General features: G+C 32.1%; 2 protein-coding genes across 2 annotated transcripts; one reads left to right on the forward strand and one right to left on the reverse strand.

Annotated features, from left to right (window-relative positions):
* Window positions 1–1002: 1002 nt before the first annotated feature.
* LOC125859220 (uncharacterized) lies at window positions 1003–4669 on the reverse strand. The gene is made up of 7 exons (XM_049538921.1): window positions 4067–4669; window positions 3473–3952; window positions 3197–3403; window positions 2827–3040; window positions 1914–2474; window positions 1474–1820; window positions 1003–1359 (listed from the first exon to the last, which is right to left on the reverse strand). Exons 1-7 carry the CDS (start codon window positions 4667–4669, stop codon window positions 1003–1005), a joined length of 2769 nt encoding a protein of 922 aa, XP_049394878.1.
* Window positions 4670–15384: 10715 nt separating this feature from the next.
* Window positions 15385–18249, forward strand: LOC125859685 (7-deoxyloganetic acid glucosyltransferase-like). The gene is made up of 2 exons (XM_049539481.1): window positions 15385–15935; window positions 17136–18249. Exons 1-2 carry the CDS (start codon window positions 15437–15439, stop codon window positions 18095–18097), a joined length of 1461 nt encoding a protein of 486 aa, XP_049395438.1. The 5' UTR covers window positions 15385–15436; the 3' UTR covers window positions 18098–18249.
* The last annotated feature ends 5038 nt before the right edge of the window (window positions 18250–23287 follow it).

A 23287-nucleotide genomic window follows, 5' to 3' on the forward strand; every position in this document is an offset into this window, starting at 1 on the left:
CCCTTAACGACTTAATTGATTCCTAACTTTCACACTCTTCTTCACTCCCCTTCAAGCTAGGAGGTGAAAAAATGTTTAAGACTCCAAGCTTGGACAAGAGGTGATCATGTTGCAGTCTGGATAGACCTTTAGTTAGGATATATGTTGGTTGTTCTTTAGTTGAGATGTAGTCTACTTTGATTAGCCCCTTTTGTAGTTTCTCCCGTATGAAGTGACAATCAATTTCAATATACTTAGTTCTTTCGTGAAATACTGGATTTGCTGCAATCTGAATTGCAGCCTTACTGTCACTGTGTATTTGAACTGGCAATTGAATCTCAACCCCCACTTCCTTCAGCATTCCAAGTAGCCATACTAACTCTGATACTGTAGTGGCTAGACTTCTGTATTCAGCTTCAGCTGAACTTCTGGACACAGTGGTTTGTTTCTTGGCCTTCCACGACACTAGTGACTTACCAATCTTAACCATATACCCTGTGACAGACTTTCTAGTAATTGCACATGAGGCCCAATCAGCATCACAGTAAGCAGACACTAAGTCATTAGAGTTACTGGCAAAGACTAATCCTTGTCCAGGTTGTCTTTTAAGATATCTTACCACTCTTAAGGATGCATCCAGATGTGACTTCTTTGGATGTTGTAGAAATTGACTTAGTGTTTGAGTGCTGAAGGTTATATCTGGCCTGGTCATATTCAAATACAGCAGTTTGCCAATTAACTTCTGATGCATGGTTTGATCTACCAGTGGATCATCTGAGTCTTCTTGTTGTCTGTTTGTCTGCTCATCATACTCCTTGGATGTTAGTTTGACATTGATGTCAATAGGAGTTCCAGCAGGCTTAGCTGATGTCATGCCCACTTCAGATATAAGTTCAAGAGTGTACTTCCTTTGATGCATTAATATACCTTTAGAAGACCTTGTAAACTCAATTCCTAGAAAGTATTTTAACTCTCCCAAATCCTTCATTTTAAAAACCTATTGTAGTGACTTCTTGGTTTCTTCTATAGCTTCAAACTACTCCCAGTTACTAACATATCATCCACATACACAAGTACTATAATGATCCCTGCATCTGACTTATTTATGAACAAGGAGTAATCATGTTGACTCTGCTTGAAATTCAGCTTGATAAGGGCCTCAGTTAACTTGTGATTCCATTGCCTTGGGGCTTGCTTCAGTCCATAGAGAGATTTTGTTAGTCTACACACCTTCTCCCCTTGACTGACAAAACCTTGAGGCAGGTGCATGTAAATTTCATCTGTCAGATCACCCTGTAAGAATGCATTAAAGACATCCATTTGGTGAATATGCCACTGTCTAGAAGCAGCTAGAGCAACAATAGATCTCACTGTAACCATCTAGACAACAGGTGAGAATGTCTCTGAGTAATCAATACCTTCCTACTGACTATATCCTTTGGCAACCAACCTTGCCTTGAACCGGTCTATTTCCCCTGTGGACTTATATTTAACCTTGTAAATCCATTTGCAGCCAATAGGCCTTTTACTTAAAGGTAGATCAGTAATCTGCCAAGTCTGGTTGTTTTCCAAAGCCTGAATTTCAGCCTTCATAGCATCAATCCATCTCTGATCTTTGATAGCCTCTGAATAAGTAGTTGGTTCTCTAATGAAAGAGGTTGTTGCAATATAGCATTGATAGTGGGGAGACATGTGAGAATAACTCATGTAATCAGACAATGGAAACTTTACACCCTTAGTAGCACTCAATGAGACAAAGTCTTTCAACCATGGTGGAGAATGCTTGACTCTAGTGGATCTTCTTGTCCCTGTTAGGACCTCAGACTCTAGATTTTGTGAGCCTAGGACAGCAATATGAGGATCAGGCTATTGGGAAGATACACCCTCTTCTTCTACAGAAGGAAATAATTCAGACTTAGTGTGACTTGGCTCACATGCATTCACCATATTGTCAGCCTTTTGAAGAACAAGAGGGAAGTGATCTATTTGAATAGATAACTCAGGGTTGTTTTGTAAAGAATCTACAAAGATAGGCGGAGGGGCTGAGTTGTCCATTTGAGCAAAAGGAAAGATGTCTTCTCGAAAGAGCACATCTCTACTAGTAAAAAAAGAATTACTATGTAAATCCAACAATAAGTACCCCTTTTGTACATCTGAGTATCCCATATGTATTGTTGGTCTTGATCTTGGGAGCAACTTGTCATGCTCATTGAGGACTTTTGCAAAACACAAACAGCCTATAGTCCTCAAGTGAGTTAGTACATATGGGCTCCCATACAGCTTCTCATAAGGTGTCTGAAATTGAAGCACACTACTAGGTAGTCTGTTAATAACATAAGCAGCAGCCAGCACACAGTGTCCCCAATACTTCAAAGGAATTTTTGCTTGAAATCTAAGTGCTCTTGTTACCTCAAACAAATGTCTATGCTTCCTTTCAACCACACCATTTTGTCGAGGAGTATATGGACAAGTTCTTTGATGAATGATCCCCAAATCTTTAAACAGTTGAGCACAGCACAGAGTGAGTTAACAAACTCAATGCCATTGTCAGTTCTTAACACCTTCACAGATTTGCCAAATTGAGTTTTCACATATTGCAGAAAAACTTTAAGTGAGACACATACATCAGACTTAAATTGCAATAAGAACAACCAGGTCATTCTGGAAAAATCATCCACAATAGTGAGAAAATATCTATTTCCATCCACTGTAGGAGTATTGTAAGGACCCAAAGATCAATGTGTACTAAATCAAAGCAATCAATACTTTTGATACAACTAGAAGGAAATACAGTTCTTGTTTGTTTAGTATAAGGGCATACTAGACACTTAGAGATATTACACAAACTTTGTTTATTCATAGCAAACATTTTAGAGAGAACTACTGAGGACACATGTCCAAGTCTTTTGTGCCATAACTCCAAAGTGGATTCCTGGAGTACTGAGTCCAGCTTAGAACCAGCACACAGAGAATCTTTCTTGTAGTTATTTAGTTGGCTCAACAGCACATATAGACCACCATCTTCCTTACCAACCTCCTTCACCCTTCCACTGAAGAGCTCCTGGAATACACAAAAGTGAGGGAAAAAAGTGACTGAGTAGCCTAATTCCTATGTGATTTTGCTGACAGACATGAGATTATACTTGAAGTCAAGGATGTGAAACACATCGGTAAGTATACTTCTATTTGATAAGGCACAAGAACCAATATGAGTTACTTGAGTGACATCACCATTAGGAAGAGATACTGTCCTAGGAACTTCAAGTTTTGACACAGTCTCCTTAGTCAACACATCCAAATTAGACACCATATGATCTGTAGCTCCTGTATCAATAATCCAGACTTGACTATTGTCAGATACAAAGAGAACATTACCTGCAGTGTGTGCTACATTACCATTACTGGTAGTATGTTCTGGTTTATTCTGAAACATTTGAAGGATGTGATCATACTGATCCTTTGTGAATGTGCAACCCTGAAGGAGTTATTGAACCTCCTTCTCAGCATGGCTTGCAACCTTAGTGTAGTGAGGAACTGCAGAAGCACCAGACCCTGTTGTAGACATAACAGATCCTGCATATCTGTTAGTAGACACAGGATCACCAGTGTGTCCCAAATCTGGCATATGAGCATTATTATTCGAGCCATATGAGAAATTGGCTTGAGCTGGTAAAGATCCTGGATAAGAGTCAGATGTACCAGTTGCAGATGAACCACTTTGAACCTTTTTTTTGGACTTGAAATCAGGAGGATACCTTATCACCTTGTAGCAGAATTCCTTGTTGTGTCCTTTGCATTTACATAATTCACACACTAGAAGGGAGTTCCTCTTGAACCTTTGACTTACGCCTGAGCTATTACCAACCTTAGAATACAAAGACAATGACTCCATACCAACTGCACTCATGCCTATACCACCAGTGCTGGTAACTACAGCTTTTTGACTCTCATCCCCCACTATCATAGCATAGGCCTGATTAATGTTTGGGAGTGGATCCATCAGAAGGATCTGACTCCTAGCCTAATGATATGATTCATTCAATCCCATCAAAAATTGGTATAACTTTTTCCTGTTTAAATGCACTACAAAACCTCTTGATTTGTCACAATTGCAGTAGGAAGGAGGCACTAAGGCCTCAAATTCATCCCACAAAGTTTTCAGTCTAGTGTAGTACACAGACACAGAAGCAGTTCCTTGTTGTAAGGAGGTGATATCTTTATGGAGACTATAGGTTCTAGACCCATCCACTCTGTCAAACCTTTCCTTTAAGTCATTCCAAACATCAAACGCAGTAGTAGCAAAAGCTATTCCACTCAGTAAACTCTTAGACACCGAGTTCATAAGCCAGGATAACACAATTGCATTCACTTTTTCCCAATGTCCCCCTAAGTCATCATTGTATACCTCCTTTCTAGAAGTGCCATCAATTAGACCAATTTTGTTCCGCCCTAGCAGAGCTAGCCTAACTGATCTATTCCACAAGGTATAATTCTCAATTCCTAACAACTGAAACGAGATGGTACTAATCCCACTCACATCAGTAGGACTAAGAAATAGGGAATGATTATAGTCAATACCTTGTCCTGGAGTTGGATTTCCTGATGTTGGACTTCCATTTGCAGATCCAGATGCAATTTGTCCATTAAGCAGAGTCTGAGGATGCTCAACTGTTGTGTGTTCGTTCGTCATGACTGATCTATGAGAAATTGTTGTCGCGGAAGCAATAACACTTCAAACAGAGTAAATTCAAGCTCAAATAACCTTCAACTTGTAATTGAGCTCTGATCTGCAACGTTGAACAAAATGAAAACCAGATGAATCAATGAATCACCTTCTGATTCTTTGATCCTATGTCCAATCGACTTCAACAGTAATCACTGTGAGGACTTGCTCTGATACCATGAATGTAAAGTGCAAAATAGCTCAATTGTGAGCTTTTACAGAGAGCTTCTAGGAGCTTCTAAATTCTTTGTATTGCAGAATAAATTGTGTTACTTACAGTATTACAAGACATCTATATTTATACACATCAGTGAACTAACTCTAACTAACTCAGTTGGTTATAACTAACTATTACAAAATGACTTTTCTGCCCTTAACGACTTAACTGATTCCTAACTTTCACACCCTTCTTCAATATGTCACCACACGTAACATGATCATATTGACTCTTTCACTTGACTTGGTGTTCTACGTCATGTCATTATTTGACTAGCACCAATTTAGGCCTTTGGAATAAGATCGACATCTTAGAATCGAGCTTATCATTTGTTGCCCATTATTTTAATTAAAATGTATCCAAATAAGTTTATGGACTAATTTGATAAAATTTAAACGTCCACAGCTTCTATGTAGTATATAAATAAGTATATATATCCTGATTTGAGATCCATTAAATGGATTGATTTATCGAAAACTAACTTCAAGCCTTGCTGAAATGGATCAATCTCCATTATAAATGGATACTTTTATCTGCTCACACAGGCTGGAAATAAGCTCCACTTGAAATTAAATAAGGTTTCTTTATTTAATATATATATATGATCCGCTTCACATGTGTTAAACGATATATACATATAAGATCTGTACAATTTTCTAAAAAGCCATACCAGGCTTGCGAATTTTTATTAGAGGGGTGTTTGGTTAATCTTATAATCTCATCAAATTTACTTAATTCTAAGTATTTATTGATTTATTTGCATTTTGTAAACATCGAAAATGTTTGTAAGTGGAAAGGATCCTAAGGAATAACTTTTGTGATTAAAAAGTTTTCTTTGTTTGTGTGCCAAAACCTTAAATAAGACAGAAGGTGAAGAAGGACCCTAGGATCACCAACAAGTTAAAGTGTGGTGAAGCATATGAGACTTTCTTTCCGATTTAATGATCTTAAATTTGAGTTTTGGATATGAACATATTTTGGTAAGTAGTGTTTCCCCCAAATGGGACCCTACATGCAGCTCTAATACGAATATCTAATACCAAGTATGAAAAAACAAATAAAGGATAAATTATCTATATACACACTTTTTTTCCCATTATTCCTTACCAGTTCTAAAATTTTCCAAAAATTCCTTATTTTACTCCCAAACACTGGATACATAAATCCTAACTCCCAAAACCAATGTTTATCCCTTTCTTATTTCACTCCACAAATCTCTCCCTATTTTAAGTCACACAATCTTAACAGTTATTTTCTCATTCATATTTAAAATTCAAAATCAGTTTTCCGTAGGTTAGAATATTTTTAGACAAAAAAATTTTAAAAAGAAGAAGATATTTATGAGTCTTACCTATTTTTAAAAATACTACAAAATTTATATTAAAATAAAATAGGTGAACTTCCAAATTTAAACACTACAACGTAAATTAGAAAAAAAGTAATAGTAGTAGTTATTATTTAGTAATAATTAGTATAATATTTGTAAATTTTTCATAATTTGAGTTGGTCATGGACTCTAACAACTAATCCTTTATTGAAATTGATTAGAATTTTTGTATTATTATTTAATCTTCCCATTGTCTCTTAATAATATTAGTTTCAATTTCACCAAAGTTTCATATAGTCTAATTTTTTCCTTTGTTTTCTGGTGTTTTTTGTAATCAAATTTCTTTAATGAATTGTGTTGTTCATGTATTTAATTGAAAACGTAATTCTTATTTACTGTGATACATTTATAGATACACTTTATTTCAGCTTACATACACCCTTCTTTCACAACCTTATTGTATCAAATACATTATGTAGACACATAATTTTTTACCGAACTTAAGTTTTACACTATTTTTAGAGCTTAAATATTTTTATAAAACTCTTAATTAAATATTTTGACTCTTACCTTATTTTATTAACTTTATTTTAAAGGATTTGAAAACAACAAAAACATAATCATATTTTTTGGTAGGTTTTATTTTATTTTTATGTTATTATTATTATTATTATTATTCTTTTCTTTTTTCTTTTTTCAATTTAAAAAAAAATAAAAATGAAAATTTATAAAAGGATTATATGTTTTATTTTAATTTAATTTAATAAATAAGCAATATTTTTTTTTACTATTAGCTGCTTAATTTTTTATTAGTTTAAAAGTATATTATATTATATTATATTATTAAAAATAAAAATAAAAACCTAAAACTAAACCCACTACCCTCACCCCCACTTCCCCTGTGGAATCGAAGCGAAGAAATTCGTTCATGTCACAACGATCTATATGGAAGGGCAGTTTTGTTGATGCATTTCTCTTGAGAATGAAGAAGAAGAGAGATCTTCTTTTTAACAGGAAAATTTGATCACGTAGATCTTTTATTTCGTCGGAATTCGTTGATTGCTCCGTACGAATTTACAACACTACACACGACACACACAACACAGCACACAGCCACACACACTACCCCACTAACCCCTCTGCACACTACTATACATACACAGACGCACAGCAACCAATAAAAAAAAGATCATCAGCAACCAAAAGAAAAAGCGCGCACACACAACGTACAGAAAGAAAGGAAAAAATCAGCAACCAAAAAGAGACCCTCACCTAGACACACACACGCACACATCTGGAAAAAAAAACATCCAAACTTTTCCCTGCCAACTACAAAAAAGAAAATACCATCAACCATACCAAAAATATTCAGCACTACAATTCACGGAAGAAAGAAAAAACAACAACTTTGTGGGTGTTCTATCGAGTTTCGATCAAGATTTTGCGGTACTTGTTCTCTTTATTTAAGGTTCAACTTTTCCCTATCTCTTTAATTTAATCATAGAATTTGATGTAATTTTATGATAAGTTTTCTTATATTTTGTTTTATTCATAATTCGATTGAAATGAATAATTTGTTGGTTGTTATATCTCAGTTAGTTTTAATCGGTGATTATTTTACCTATTTATTTATTTATTTATTTTTATTCGTGAGTTGTGATCTCTTAAAAATGAATGGGTCATGACATTGTCTATATCTTGGTTTAGATAATAATGATAAAGTAGGTATAGTTAGGCTAAAACTAAAATAAAATTATTGGTGTTTATTTTATCAAACAAAAAATGAGATTTATTTTTTTACAATTCGTTATTGTTTTGTTTGATTCGGAAGTGTATACTTAATTTCGACAATAATTTTTAAGAGTAATAAAAATATAAAAATATAAAATAAAAGGATATAGAAATGATGTCAAAATTAAATATTAAACCCTCAACATTTGGATTTATTTTACTTTATTTGGTTTTATGTATAAAGGAAAAATATTTATTTTTAATATGAGTTTTAGGCATGTTAAAAAATATTTGTTTCAATTAAGAATGTGGTTACACATCTTTTTTGAGACAGTAAAAGAAACTCAAGGATGCGGTGACACACCTTGTTCAAAAATATAAAAAACTTTGTAACGATCTGATTCCGTCGTTAGGGAAAAGCCAATGGAGAAAGAGTTGGGGTCAAAAAACTTTTCGTAGTAACTTGGAATTTCCTAACCTAGTTCAGATTTGGACGAAATCGAAGTCAGTAAAGTATAGGGAAATTTGGTAACAATTGGGTGATTTAATTATGATTTTGATTATATTACATTAGTGGATAGCTAAGACGTTAAGGAACCGTACGACTTTACGGAATTGAATTCGGGCGAGTAGAACTTCCGAAAATGATCTTAGCGTGAACAGGTGGTCTTTGAACGTCAAGGGTTTAAGGTGTGTTGTGAAATGGGGGCATGGAATTCAAATTCCAGTATTCTGTCTCCGTGCATGTTGCCGTAGCGGGATTGATGCCGCTGTAGTGGGGCCGCTGTAGCGGGATGGGTCCCGCCATAGCGGGACAGACACGACTTAAATAGGGTAAAACCCCCCAAAAACGTTATTTTCTGCAAAAGTTCATTCTTGAGAGCTAAGAAATGACCCAGGGCTATTTCTTGAAGGTTTTCCACCTCTTCTAGCACTAAAGGTAAGGATTTTACTCCCCTAATCCATTTTTTTATCCGTAGAATGTAAATTCATGGGTAATTATCGATAAGGGAGGGTTTGATCTGGGAATTATGGTGGAAAAAGCCCTAATCTAGATATGGGGATCAAGGGTTTGGTCTAGGGTTATTGGGTTTGTTATAATCCGAATAATTAGACCTTTGATTGTTGATCCTTGCGTATAAATTGTTGTATGTAAGACCTAGAACAAGTGGAGAGAATCCGGAAAGGGAAGATTCAAGTGCCTTAGGGGATTCAAGCTTGGATTCGAGGTAGGTGATGGCTGTGATTTCATGTTGGTATGATATATGTTTGTAATTGCTCATTATAATGCATGTATGTATGTGAATGTTGCATTATTGATCACCCTAACCGTAAATGAGGATAATTGAATAATTATATGCCATGAATCACCTCTTGTTGTATGATTGTGAGAATATACAATGTGATTGTAGTTTATTGAATGGATCGGGTGTTGCGTTCCGACACACCAATTGGGATCGGTTGCCACGTTCTGACATAAACATTGGATCGGTTGTCACGTTCTAGCATAAACATTGGATCGGGTACCACGTACCGGTACGCTAACAGTTTATGTGTGGGTTCCATGAGAGGACCATTGAATTGGGTTCCGTGAGAGGACCATTGAATTGTGTTGTGTATCTACTTGTGTTGATTTCATTCATATCTAATGGTTATTGAGGTTGAAAGACTATTTGTTTCTCTAAAATGATAACCAATGGGTATTACTGAGAACGTGGAATGCTACATTGATCCTGAAAAAATGACTAATATTGTATATGTTTGGTATATGCCTGTTTTATAATGTTGTGGTTACTTGCATGTGTTTCACTTATTAGGATAGCTGCGTGATCCTACCAGTACATTGTGGTTGTGTACTGATATTGCACTTGCTTGTTCTTTGTTGAGTACAGGGCATCTTCAGGTGGCTATTGATAGACCTCAGCTAGGTGACTATTGAGTGTGACCGGATTCAAGGGTGAGCCGGTTCTTTCAGGCTGCCATGGATCTCTCTTGTTTAAGTCCACTCTTTTCGGACCCAGACTATTTGTTTAAGGTGTTTGTTTAGTTTTGAGGTTGTACCCCTTTTTCTTAGACTTGTCGTTAGTAGAGTTTTGGTACATTGACTTTCAGGTTCTAGGGGTTGTTCTTCCGCATTAGTTTGGCTAGTTTGTTTAAACCTTTGGAGTTTATGGGGACTCCATTTTTATTGTCATTTAAACCTGCTTCCGTATCTTTAAATGCATAATTTTTGGTTAAGTTGTTTAGTCTGGTTTGTAGTAATGGTTCTCCCACCGGAGGGTTAGTGTGGGTGTCAATCACGACGGTCTGGGTCGTGACAAACTTTTATTAATAGACAATTATTAGGTGTGATGCGAAGAAGACAATTATTTCTCTAAATGTCAAGACTAAGAATGCGGTTACGCATACCAAATTAAAAGTTCAACAATAAAAAATGCAAACAAATAATGCTTGAATTAATGTATCAAAAAAAAAAAGTCAAGTATAAGTCAATAAAAGCGACCGTGCTAGAATCACAGGACTCGAGGGATGCCTAATACCTTTCCCTCGGTCAATAGAATTTCTTACCCGAATTTCTAGTTCGCAGACCAAATAAAGAGTCATTTCCTTTTGATTAGGGATTAAACAAAAAAGGTGACTTGGACACCATAACTCAATTTCAAGTGGCGACTCTGAAAATTAAAATAATCCCTAAATCAATATCATCACTTAAATTGGAAAAACCCTATCCTTGTGCGCAAAAAGGGGTGTGACACATTATATATATATATATAAAGTATCTTATCAACTTGAAATCTTCCACAATTGAATATTTATCTTTCAAGGCAAATAATGTATCTTCTTCCAGAATCATAGACAGAATAAAGATACTCAGATGATGCAACAACATGTTAACATTAAAGAAATTGGTGATACATTCCATAAAACAATTATTTCTATGTATCAATCACAAACAATCAGACAACTAACTTATATTTAATATCAGATACAAAATATAAATATAATCTGATACATACTCTCATTCTTGAACATTTTGATGCTTTTTACAAAAGGGAGAAGGGATAAATATACCCTCGAACTATCATACATGGTATGCAGATACCCTACGTCATACTTTTTGGACATTGGTGCCCCTACCGTCAAAAAACTAGAGCATATATACCCTTTATACTAACGGACATAGACGTGTCATAATTTTATCCATCGATACGACATTTATGAAATATCGAATCGACGGATAAGATTGCACCACGTGTCCCTATTTAGTCTTCTGTTAGAGTGAAGGGCATGTATGCTCTAGTTTTTTAACGGCAGGGGCACCAATGTCCCAAAAGTATAATGGAGGGTATCTACATACTATTTACGATAGTTCGAGGGTATATTTGTTCTTTTAAATGTATAATGTATCATCTATAAAGTATAGTATTTCACAAACATAACAAGATACAAAAATAGTAATGTATCATGCTAAACATTTCATCATGATACAATAATTTAAATTAATACTATATGTATTTGATATATAATAACTATCACACAACAATGTGTTGAACACTAAGCAAACACTTTACGTGTAAAATTTACTTATATAATGTATCTAATTAATAGGAATACAATACTTATCAATTTATACAAGATACGTAAATACTAATGTATCACGATATAGTCAGTATCGATAGAGGAAGAAAGCGTCACAGAGGCGTCGGCGGCCGCACGAAAAGAGATGCTAAGAGCCCTCAAAGAAGCTCAAGAACTTCTTCAAACCCCTGACAATGATAGTAACAAGACTAGCAAAGATATTCATGATGTATCTTCTCAAAATTTTCGATAATTTTGAATTAAAATTGAAAGGATCTTCAATGAACTAGGAGAAGAATTTTGAATCTCAAAATTTTCAACAATTTTGAATCAAAATTGAAAGGATCTTCAACGAACTGGAAGAAGAATCTTGAATCTCAAAATTTTCGACAATCTTGAATCAAATTGAAAGGATCTTCGATGAACTTGAAGATTCAAAAGGAATCGTTTGTCCAACAACAATTCCATCACTTTTGTATCCTTCATAACTCACCTCGCTTATCCAAAATTTCGACAAAAGTTTTTTAATCAAATCTGAAAGGTTTCTTCTCTTAACAGGAGGGGAGCAATTTGAAATTTTGAATTTATTCGTTCTGTTAGGATTTGCTTCTGTATGATTGAGAGTAAAAAGAAACGTAAGCGTAATTTATGGGATTTAATTAGATTTTCATATTTTATTCCCTTTTTAGCGCAACAAAAAGATTTATCTTGTATCAGAATTAATGTATCCGGATGTTGACTTATGTATCCGAAAGGTACAAATTTTAAGGGATTATTGTAATTAAAAAAAGAGTAAGAATATGATGTAAATTACTCTTTACACTATGAGATTTATATAAGTTATACAAAAATAAATAAGAATATGATGTAATTTACTCTTTACACTATGAGATTTATATAAGTTATACAAAAATAAATGAAATGTAATGACCCGAGAAAATAATAGGCCAACTGGCATAGAGTTTTATATACTCCCTTCTCTAGTTCATCTTAGTTATTATAAGTCATTGATGTTGGAGATGCATTAGAAATAATTAAAACATTAATAACAAGGTAAACTAAAGGGATAAGAGTCTCAAAAATATCTCAACTTTGGTCGGATTTGTTGTTGCGATACTAGATTTTCATAAGGACCTATTACCTCCCTAGACTATTTAATACCGTATTTTTTTACCCCCTGAACTATTTAATAGTGTATTTTAAAGGTATATATGGACACATTACTAATTATAATTTTACATTATTTTTTATCACGTGGGCAAATATATATGTTTAAAATACGGTATTAAATAGTCTAGGTAGGTAATAGGTCCTCATGAAAGTTTAGTATCGCAACAGTAAATCCGATCAAAGTTGGGTATTTTTCAAACCGTTATCCCTAAAATAAATACAAAACATAAAATATATTTTAATTTTAAAAATTAAAATTTATTTACTCTCAACATAATAGATTTGAGATACGTACCTAACATAAATGGCTCTAATTTGTCGAAATGCTAACTTGAAAAATTGCTGAAATGGATCAAATCTCGATATGAATAGATTTTTTTTAATTTGTTCACACAGGCTGGAATGAGCTCCACTTGAAATTAAATAAGGTTTCTTCATTTAAGAAATATATCCATGACCCTCTTCACATGTGTTAAACGATATATATATATTACTCTCTTCATCTAAAAGAAAATAAGTTAGTTGACTTCATACGAAGTTTGAAAAATAAAGTAAAAACTTTTAATCTTGTGGTCTCAAATGATAGTTATATCAAATGTATCAAAATATTATTTAATCTTATTACCTTAAATATGTTGTGAAAAGTTGAAATGAAAGTACTGCCAAAAAAAAGAAAATGGGTTGCTTAGAAAAAACATATCAAAAAATGAAAGTAGGTAATTCTTTATAAAAAAAACAAGGGAGTACTATATTCTATTTGTATCGATTTATGTGATGATATTTAACTTGATTTCAAGTTTGATTAGAAAAGATTTTTATAACAAAATTAGTTTAAAATAGGTTATAGATATATGTTAACTATAAAAAATTTCATTAAAAGTAAAATAGATATTTTAAAATTTTATTATTACTTTATCTGTTCACTTTTCCTTGTCATATTTGAATTTGACACACCCATTAAGAAAACAAAAATTGACATGACTATTTTATCAAACTATCCCTATTAATTGATGTTTAGTTTTTTATATTGAAAATCGATTTGGGGAATAAGTAATTAATGTTAAGGGTAAAATATGAAGATTTTTTTTTTAATCTTTGTTTGATATGTTGGAAGTGACAAGTAAAAATAATTATTTGATTTTAAAATAATAGACAAGTAATATATTAATATTTTAAAATAATTTTTTACTCTCTGTCTAATATTAGTTATTCATTATTGAATTGACACAAAAATTAAGAAACAATAAATTATAGGGATAACTTTACCAAATAACCCTTATTAAATACTCTCTCCATTTCAAATGAATTGAATTGTTGAGGTGTTTCACATTTTTTAAGAAAAGAAGATTAAGACATAAATTAGACATAACTTTTGATTTTTACCCTTATTAATTACTCCCTCCATACCATTTTACATGTCATCCATTTCTATAAATAGTTGGACCACAATACTTGTAATTGTATAAATTTTATGCATAAATTACCATATATTTGCCTATTATACCCTTGATAGAATAGTTAATTAATCTTGTCATTTATTAATAAAGTTGACTTAAAAAACATTAAATAAGGGTAGAAGATTAAATTTACATCATTTCTTAATGCAAGTCCATAGTAAAAATGTGACATATAAAATGGGACGGAGAGAGTATTATTACATTTATGATTAAAATAACTAAACATTAATAAATAACTGATTCCANTAATCTTTGTTTGATATGTTGGAAGTGACAAGTAAAAATAATTATTTGATTTTAAAATAATAGACAAGTAATATATTAATATTTTAAAATAATTTTTTACTCTCTGTCTAATATTAGTTGTTCATTATTGAATTGACACAAAAATTAAGAAACAGTAAATTATAGGGATAACTTTACCAAATCACCCTTATTAAATACTCTCTCCATTTCAAATGAATTGAATTGTTGAGGTGTTTCACACTTTTTAAGAAAAGAAGATTAAGACATAAATTAGAAATAACTTTTGATTTTTACCCTTATTAATTACTTCCTCCGTCCCATTTTACATGTCATCCCTTTTTATAAATAGTTGGACCACAATACTTGTCATTTTATAAATTTTATGCATAAATTACCATATTTTGCCTATTATACCCTTGATAGAATAGTTAATTAATCTTGTCATTTATTAATAAAGTTGACTTAAGAAAACATTAAATAAGGGTAGAAGAGTAAATTTACATCATTTCTTAATGCAAGTCCTAGTAAAAATGTGACATATAAAATGGGACGGAGAGAGTATTATTAAATTTATGATTAAAATAACTAAACATTAATAAATAACTGATTTCAATACTAACTAATTAAGGGTAAAATTGGAAGAACATTCTAAAAATGGTCTTGAGAATTGAACAATTAAGTTAATTTGAAAAAATGAAAAATTTATGAATAATTCAATTAATTTGAAATGGAGGGAGTATAAGTCATTTAAACATTAAAAAATGAATAATACTCAATAGCAAGAATAAAATAGACACTACATGAAAAAATATTCATTAATTTTATAAACTGTACAAGTATTATTGGATATCTCAAAATAGTATAATGAATAAGTAAAAAGAGTCCGGGAAGAAAGTACTTACCAAAATATATATATAATGAGGAAAAAGAAAAGTGGCAAAGGGAAAATGTTGCACCTACTCCACCTATAAAAAGCTTAACTAATTTCACCAACTCTTACAATAGGCATGGACCATCAAACATCCATTACTCCTCACGTTCTCATCTTCCCTCTGCCTTTACAAAGCACAATAAACTCCAATCTACAGTTAGCTGAGCTCTTATGTCTTGCTGGCCTTAGAGTCACTTTTCTCAACACAAATCACAATCAACATCGTCTCGTTGGTAACTCCAATGTCGAATCTCGTTTCGAGCAATATCCTGGATTCCGATTCCTTACAATATCCGATGGGCTCCCGGAGGACCACCCGCGATCGGTCGAACAATTCGGAGACATTATCAGCTCCTTGCAGACCATGGCTGAACCTTTCCTTAAACAAATGCTTAGCGCCCTTGTTAAGGAGCCGGTCACATGTGTTATATTAGATGGCCTGTTTTATTATGGTGTGGATATTGGAAATGAGATGGGAGTTCCAGTTATTACATTTGACACTATTAGTCCTTCCTGCTTTTGGATTTATCTTTCTCTGCCCAAACTAATTGAGGCTGGAGTTCTTCCCTTCAAAGGTACTTTGTCTCCCTATTGACAATTATATGTATCTCCTCGGTTTATTTTCTCCGTTTCTATTTACATGTTGTACTTATTAAAATTAGGGGAAAATGCAAATATATTCACAAACTAACGTAAATGGTATGTAGATACTCTCCGTCATACTTTTGGGACATTGGTGTCCTTGCCATTCAAAAACTAGAGCATATATATGTCATTCACTCTAACGAAAGACTAAATAGGGACACGTGACACTATCTTATCCGTCGATCCGATATTTAATAAATATCGGGTCAGTGGATAAGATTATGGCACATGTATGTCCGTTAGTATAAAGAATATATATGCTCTAATTTTTAGACGGCAGGAACATCAATGTGTCAAAAGTATAACGGAGGGTATCTACACCATTTAAGATAGTTCAGAGTATATTTGTCTTTTTCCCTTAAAAAATATATGCTTTTTAAATAAGAGGTATAAATAACATTATTTTTCTTAAGAAATATTAACATAAAAAATATTTATTTAATTAACCTAGGAAATTTAGTACTCCTTCCTCTTTCAAAAAGAATGATCCAATTTTTTTTTTAGTTTGATTCAAAAAGAATGACTTTTTTCTTTTTTTGGCAACACTTTAATTTTTCACTTCGCATGTTTAAGATCACAAAATTAAATGATATTTTGGTATATTTGACGTAACTTTAATTTAAAAGCATAAAATTAAAATTTCTTTTTTTAAACTTCATTTCAAATTAAACTAGATCATTTTTTTAAAACGAAGGGAGTAACTAATTCATATTCATTGATCGAATTAATAAAGAGGGAATAATGATGATTTCTTTATTATTTTAGCTTTCACCTTCCCCAGTTAGACATGCACCATTGTCTTCTGCTGCCTTGGTCACTGTTCCCAAGTAGGCATTAAACGACAATTGACTTTAAAATATTATTTGCTCCACTTTTAAAGAAAGGAAAAATCAGAAATACTCATGCTCCTTTTTACTTGTCGAGAAAGTTATTGTATTTTTTAAACTTTTATTTTTAGCAATAATAATTCTATAATTAAGAGGATATAAGTGGATAAAAATATATTAATCAGATTATATTTTTAATTAATTTTTTCTTAAAATTTATGCAAAATAACAATTAAAAGAAAATAGTAGAAATTTGGAACACTACGATTGTAAATTTAACTTCATATTTATTTCTTTAATTAGGAAACGACTTGGATGCATTGGTAACACATTTACCAGCCATGGAAGGTCTTATTAGACGACGAGATCTTCCACACTTTTGTCTTTTAGATTATAAGACCGATCAAGATTCTCAAGCCGTTTTTAAGGAGATTGAGCGACTCCCAAAAGCCCATGGGCTCATATTAAACTCGTTTGATGATTTAGATGGGCCTTTTCTTTCTAGTGTTCGTTCTTACTTTCCTAAAACATATGCAATTGGACCATTGCCCTTGAACTTGAAGAGTAGACTTGCTGCTCCACTATTGTCATCCTCAAATAGCTTGTGGGAAGAAGACCATACTTCTATAAAATGGCTCGACGAGCAATCCAATGGATCCGTAATTTATGTAAGTTTCGGAAGCCTTCTTGTTGTTTCAAGAGATGAGATGATGGAATTTTGGCATGGACTAATGAATAGTAAAGTTAAATTTTTGTGGGTGATAAGGCCTAACATGTTGAAGGGAGATGTATCATATGATCAATTTATGAAGGAACTTGTTGAGGGTTCCAAAGGAATTGGTTACATAGTGAGTTGGGCTCCACAAAAGATGGTACTAGCTCATCCATCTGTTGGTGGGTTTTTAACCCATAGTGGATGGAACTCGACATTAGAAAGCATTATTGAAGGAAAGCCCATGATATGTTGGCCTCAATATGTGGATCAAAGAGTTACAAGTAGACTAGTAAATGAATTTTGGAAGATTGGGTTAGACATGAAAGACATTTGTGATAGATTCGTCGTAGAGAAAATGGTAAAAGATCTTATGGAAACAAAAAAGGATGAGTACACGAAATCGGTTGAGAAATTATCAAAACTGGCAAAACTAAGTGTTCAAGAAGGAGGTTTATCGTATAGTAACCTCGACTGTCTCATCAATGACATCAAAGGGTTAACTAGAACTGTAGAGAATGGGAAAATGCATAACAACGTCACAAGCTACTAGAGAAAAGAAATGTATTTGTGTTGTTTTTGTTTTCTTCTTCAACTTGCTACTTCGTTTCCTTCACATTTTATTAATGAAAAATTGGTTTGTAACCTTCTCTCAAAATTTAATAAACATTGGATGTGAAGCCTCAAAATAAAGTTTGTGAAATATTAAGGTATGTTCATGTTGAGGCCAACGCTTTAAAAAAATATTGAATGGTGCATTTTATTATGCAGCAGCCACAAGCCCACTTGTAAGCATCAGATTTGAAATAAAATGTTAATTGAGACCTATAATAAAAAATAAAATGGGAAATACTCCTCTATTTCATATTAATTGAATATATGAGACAACGTTTACCCATTAAGAAAAACATTCAAAGACATAATTTAAACCACATTTTTCATTATTACCCTTTTGTTTAACGTATTCCCAAGTTATTCTTAAAAATAGTGTAATTTATCTCTTAAAAATATAAACTTTATTAAAGAAACTAATAGCTATAAACAAAAATTCAACATTTATCTCTTCAAAATGTAAACTTTATTAAAGAAACGAATAGCTATAAAAAAAAAAATTCAATATTTATCTTAAATTTTGAACAATTCACCCTAGTAACACAATTTTTTTTTGAAAAAGACTACAAAAAGTAAACACTAAAGTAACTTTAATAAGGACTATTTGAAATGTAACAAAAACTTCTCTTATTTCTTAAACTCTCTGTGTGATCAAATAAGTGCTACATAAATTGGGACGGAGGGAGTAATACGCGGGGGAAGCTAAGTAAGATCAAGGGGGTTCATCCAAACTTCCTTCAGTGAAAAATTATATTAATTATACATGTTTAAAATTATTTTTATATATATATAGTAGATGTTGAACTTCATTTGATTTCTTCGTGTATTTACTCCATTATATTTAAATTATTTTAGTGCAAATCCTACTGCCGCTAGTGTTCACAACTCAATTGGAGCAACCATGTACCCACATGAAAGCATTGAGATTTGAAATTAAACACACAATAATAAATTTTGCATAACGAAAAAGGTTTGACTATTTGAAAGACTTTAGAATATTTAATAACGAGAAAATGAATATATAGAAAAGGAGATAAAAAGGTAAATATAAGAAAACTAATATGGGTTCTTGATAATCATCAGAATATAAAGGATGCTACAATCAACTTAAATAATATTTAATTTCTTAATTATTACATATTAAATAAGATAAAAAAAAATTAATATTTTTTACCCAATAAATTATTTTAAAATCTATCAATACATGAAGTTTATTTATTCATATATAAAATATCTTTAGAAATAGTATGGGTCCTAAGAATTGCTTTAGCGGCGTTATGATTAAGCCGACCCTGGATTTTAAAGATGAGAATAATGTGTGTCAACGGCTTTGGTGACTGCAGTAACACATGCCTTCAACATATAGGGATATGGAACATCCTCATTCTGCTTCTCATAAATTGAGCATCATTATTTGATAGAATTTGGATAGTAATCCTAAGGGTCTTGTACAGCTTCATTATTATATCTCCTCCAACCAGACTATGTAATTCACTTGTTTTTCTCATCTACTGCTTCCACCAATTCCTTTGAACTTGTTGCCTTACCATCTTCATCAAAACATTTAAATCATTCTCAATACACTATATCAAAAATAATTTTTAACGGTAATAGTTTAACTGCTGTTAAATATGTATTTTTAGTGGCAATTAACACTCTTTGTATATATCCTAAAGCCTATAACGACATTGGATCTAGTGACAATTGAATTACTAATGCAGGTAAAAACTTTAGCACTCTTTGTTAATGTGTATATTTATTGTTGTTAAAAATTGTTTTTGTTGTAGTGAGAGTAGTAAAAATCAATGCATCAAATTTTATATATAATTGACTTGTTTTTCTAATTAATAAGCATATTAAAGTGTAGTACTTGAGTACTAGAGATTAGTTGATTTACCAATGAAATACTATGCCATGATAATGCATCCAACTTGTCCCCACTCTCCTTCAAGCAAGTCAATTTTTTGGAAAAATTGTGAGCAGATTTTAGGGAGATATTCTTTGTTGCTTCCATATAATTCAAGGAAAATGTTTCCTGGAGTCTTAATTTCCACCTCAAATTCTAGTTGACCACTCAATGCCATCCTTGCTCTATTTTTGTGATCGAAGCTAAAACACTTTTATTCAATAATCCCACCTAGAAATAATACTTTAGCTAAGTAGGAAAAAAAAACAAGAGAGTAACACACCTTTATTTCACACAACTTATTACAATATTACTTTCACATTATTTTCTCAACCAACAATCCTATTTATAGCGAAAGAAGTCATAATTGTAACCAATCAAAAATAATTGCTCATAGTGATTCCTAAATTATGCAAAATAGATCATTTATATTCTCCGATAAATTTTAAGATAAAAAATACCTCATCATTATCTTATTCCAAACGACCTGAAATACCCTCAAAAGTTAACAACAATGATGTGACAAGTCACATAACATTAATCTCACCACCTAAGCTTGCGAACTAGGATATCCACTTATATATAAATCATAATTTTGACCCAATTTATAATTCAATCCTAATCCATTTTTGCTAGACCCGACCCAATAAAATTAAGAGGCGAACATCACCTTTTCACCTCATTTCAGCATTCAATTCAGTGGACCCGACCAACTTGGTTTTTGCACTTTAGTAGCATCTGTGTTTTTGAGAAGAATAGGTGGAGTCATTCTAAATTGAGAATCCATTTGAATTGAACGGTGAAAATGCAGTGAAAAGATTATATTTGCCTGTTAATTTTAGTGGGTCGGGATCTAGCAAAAATAGGTTAGGATTGGGTTATAAATTGGACCGAAATTAAAGATCCTTACTTTAGTGGGTATCCTAGGCACTTTTAGGTGGTGAAATTAGTGTCATGTGGTTTTGCCAAATCAATGTTATTAACTTTTGAGAGTATTTGTGGTCTTCTGAGATACAACAAGGATATTTTTATCTCAAAATATAACAAAGAGTATAAGTGATCTATTTCAGATAGTTCAAATGTAATTTTATCGACCTTTTTCCGAGTTGCAAATTTGATAAATTATACATCTCTAAAAGCAATAACATTCTTTTATTTTACTCAATTCAATATAATATTATTTTCTCCGCCAATACTCCTCTTTATAGCAAAAGAAGCAATATTTATATCTAATTGATACAAAGCGAATTGCAATTCAAATTTGATACATTGCAATTCAAATTTGATAGTTTCAAAAAATTACTAGACTTTTAAAAAAGTAACGTTTCTTTTACTTTACACAATTCACTATAATAATACTCTCACATTAATTTCTCAGCCAATATTCCTATTTATAGCAAAAGAAGCCACAATTATAACCAATAAAAAAATAATGATTCTTTAACAACTTTGCTAATTGACAAATTGATACATCGCAAATTGCAATGCAAATTACTCTTCTAACAAAGATGTAGAAGCCAATATATACGTTTTTGCGCAATACACGTACAATGTCAGAGAATTTTTCTTTTTAAAATTTTATCTAGTTAACCATATTAAATTTTGTGAGAGGAGTCTTAAAACAACGATTAAAATTATCTTTATCTGATTTATCGATCACATATTCAAACGGTGAAAAAAACCTTTAATATCTACCATGGTAGAATATCACGTATGTGATAGTTGTATTTTTTTAATAAAAAAAAATTGACTCGAATGCTCAATAGTTTGTAATAGATCAAGAGTTTTCTAAAATTGCAGATTCAATAAGTTGATGGCACTTACCCGTATCCTATTACACATATTATTCTTATTAATAAAACTAAAAAAAAACCCTGAGAAAATAGTACTTTTTTTTTTTTGGTTAAATGATAAAATAGTACCTATTATAAGTTATAAGTGTAATAGAAGAATTTAGTTAGCTCCAAAGCTGCTCAACTAACTCCATCGAGTTATGTAATTTTAAATTTAATTGCACTTGTGGTTAGATATTTACAAACAAACACAATATCCATATGCAAACACTACAAAATAAATTTGATATAAGTTCAGTACATTTTCACCTATCGTGACATTTTTCAATAATAGTGTTAGAAAATAGCATACACAGCGAAAACATTCCAGAATCATACATCTTGCATGAGTATAGACAACAATCACAAATACGTATCACATACAAGGTATGCTGAAAATTAACTCAGGATTACCTCTTGAAGCGTGTGCAGATATCTTGAAGCAAATCCAACTCCAGCTCTACAGTCTTCTACAATGATCCCAAATAACAATTGAACTCTCTCAATACTTGAGTGGGCAAGTATCGTATAGAATACTGAATTACCTCTCTAGGTTAGAAGAATCCCTACTTATAGAGCTCTCTTCCTAGTCCAAAAAGGATTCCTTTTTCTTTCAAGAAAACCAAGAAACACACGTTTCTTTTTTTTTCTTTTTACCAGAAAATAAGATTCTGAGTTCTAGTTAAATTGGGCACTGGAGGGACCACATAATTTATTACTGAGGCTTCCTATTACGGAAATAATTCCAAATAATTAATTTGAATTATTCTTACCATAATAAATTACAAATCATTCCACTAAAAATTCGTAATTGCACTCCTCTATATATATTTCGAAATTCACCATTAAACACTTATGTAATTCCCCATGTTAAGATTCCAGATACTAATCAATAAATTAAATTACTGACGAATTTAATTCAATAATTAATTTCCTTTAGAGCAACACTTAACTTATTTCATGTGCCAGATTCATAAATCTACCGGCCGGGTTTACACATGAAAACTTATAAGTTTCTCATAAAAAGGTGTATCATCAATCTCTATACTGAGACATGGATTCCATCAACTAACTAATTATTTCACCAATACATATTATCATCATCCAATCTACCAGGCATATTGACCCATCTCAGAATCTCACCTTTTAATAAATCAAAACGATAATTAATATATACAGATCATAATCGTTATATCAAGATTAAGAATATAAGTACATTTAACAGTTTAGAGAATATGTTTTTATCAGTCAGTCTAAAACATCTATCTCTGCTCGGTCCCGTTCAATACATACAAAATGCACTAGCACGAGAAGTTAGAACTATACCATTCTCATAATCAAGATAAATTACATTTAATCTCGTGCTACAATCTTTCTGATGGTTTTGTCCAAA

The sequence above is a fragment of the Solanum stenotomum genome, chromosome 3 (assembly GCF_019186545.1).
Source record: "Solanum stenotomum isolate F172 chromosome 3, ASM1918654v1, whole genome shotgun sequence".
NCBI classification, from domain to species: domain Eukaryota; kingdom Viridiplantae; phylum Streptophyta; class Magnoliopsida; order Solanales; family Solanaceae; genus Solanum; species Solanum stenotomum.

What these genes read in the sequence shown, in the direction of transcription:
- LOC125859220 (XM_049538921.1), bottom strand. Translation starts at nt 4,669, where the DNA reads ATGACGAACGAACACACAACAGTTGAGCATCCTCAGACTCTGCTTAAT. An exon ending in CTAATGGTGATGTCACTCAA is followed by an intron (nt 3,041 to 3,196) that starts GTAACTCATATT and finishes TGTGTATTCCAG; the next exon opens with GAGCTCTTCAGTGGAAGGGT. An exon ending in GCTGCAAATGGATTTACAAG is followed by an intron (nt 1,360 to 1,473) that starts GTTAAATATAAG and finishes CCTGTTGTCTAG; the next exon opens with ATGGTTACAGTGAGATCTAT.
- LOC125859685 (XM_049539481.1), top strand. Translation starts at nt 15,437, where the DNA reads ATGGACCATCAAACATCCATTACTCCTCACGTTCTCATCTTCCCTCTG. An exon ending in TGGAGTTCTTCCCTTCAAAG is followed by an intron (nt 15,936 to 17,135) that starts GTACTTTGTCTC and finishes TTCTTTAATTAG; the next exon opens with GAAACGACTTGGATGCATTG.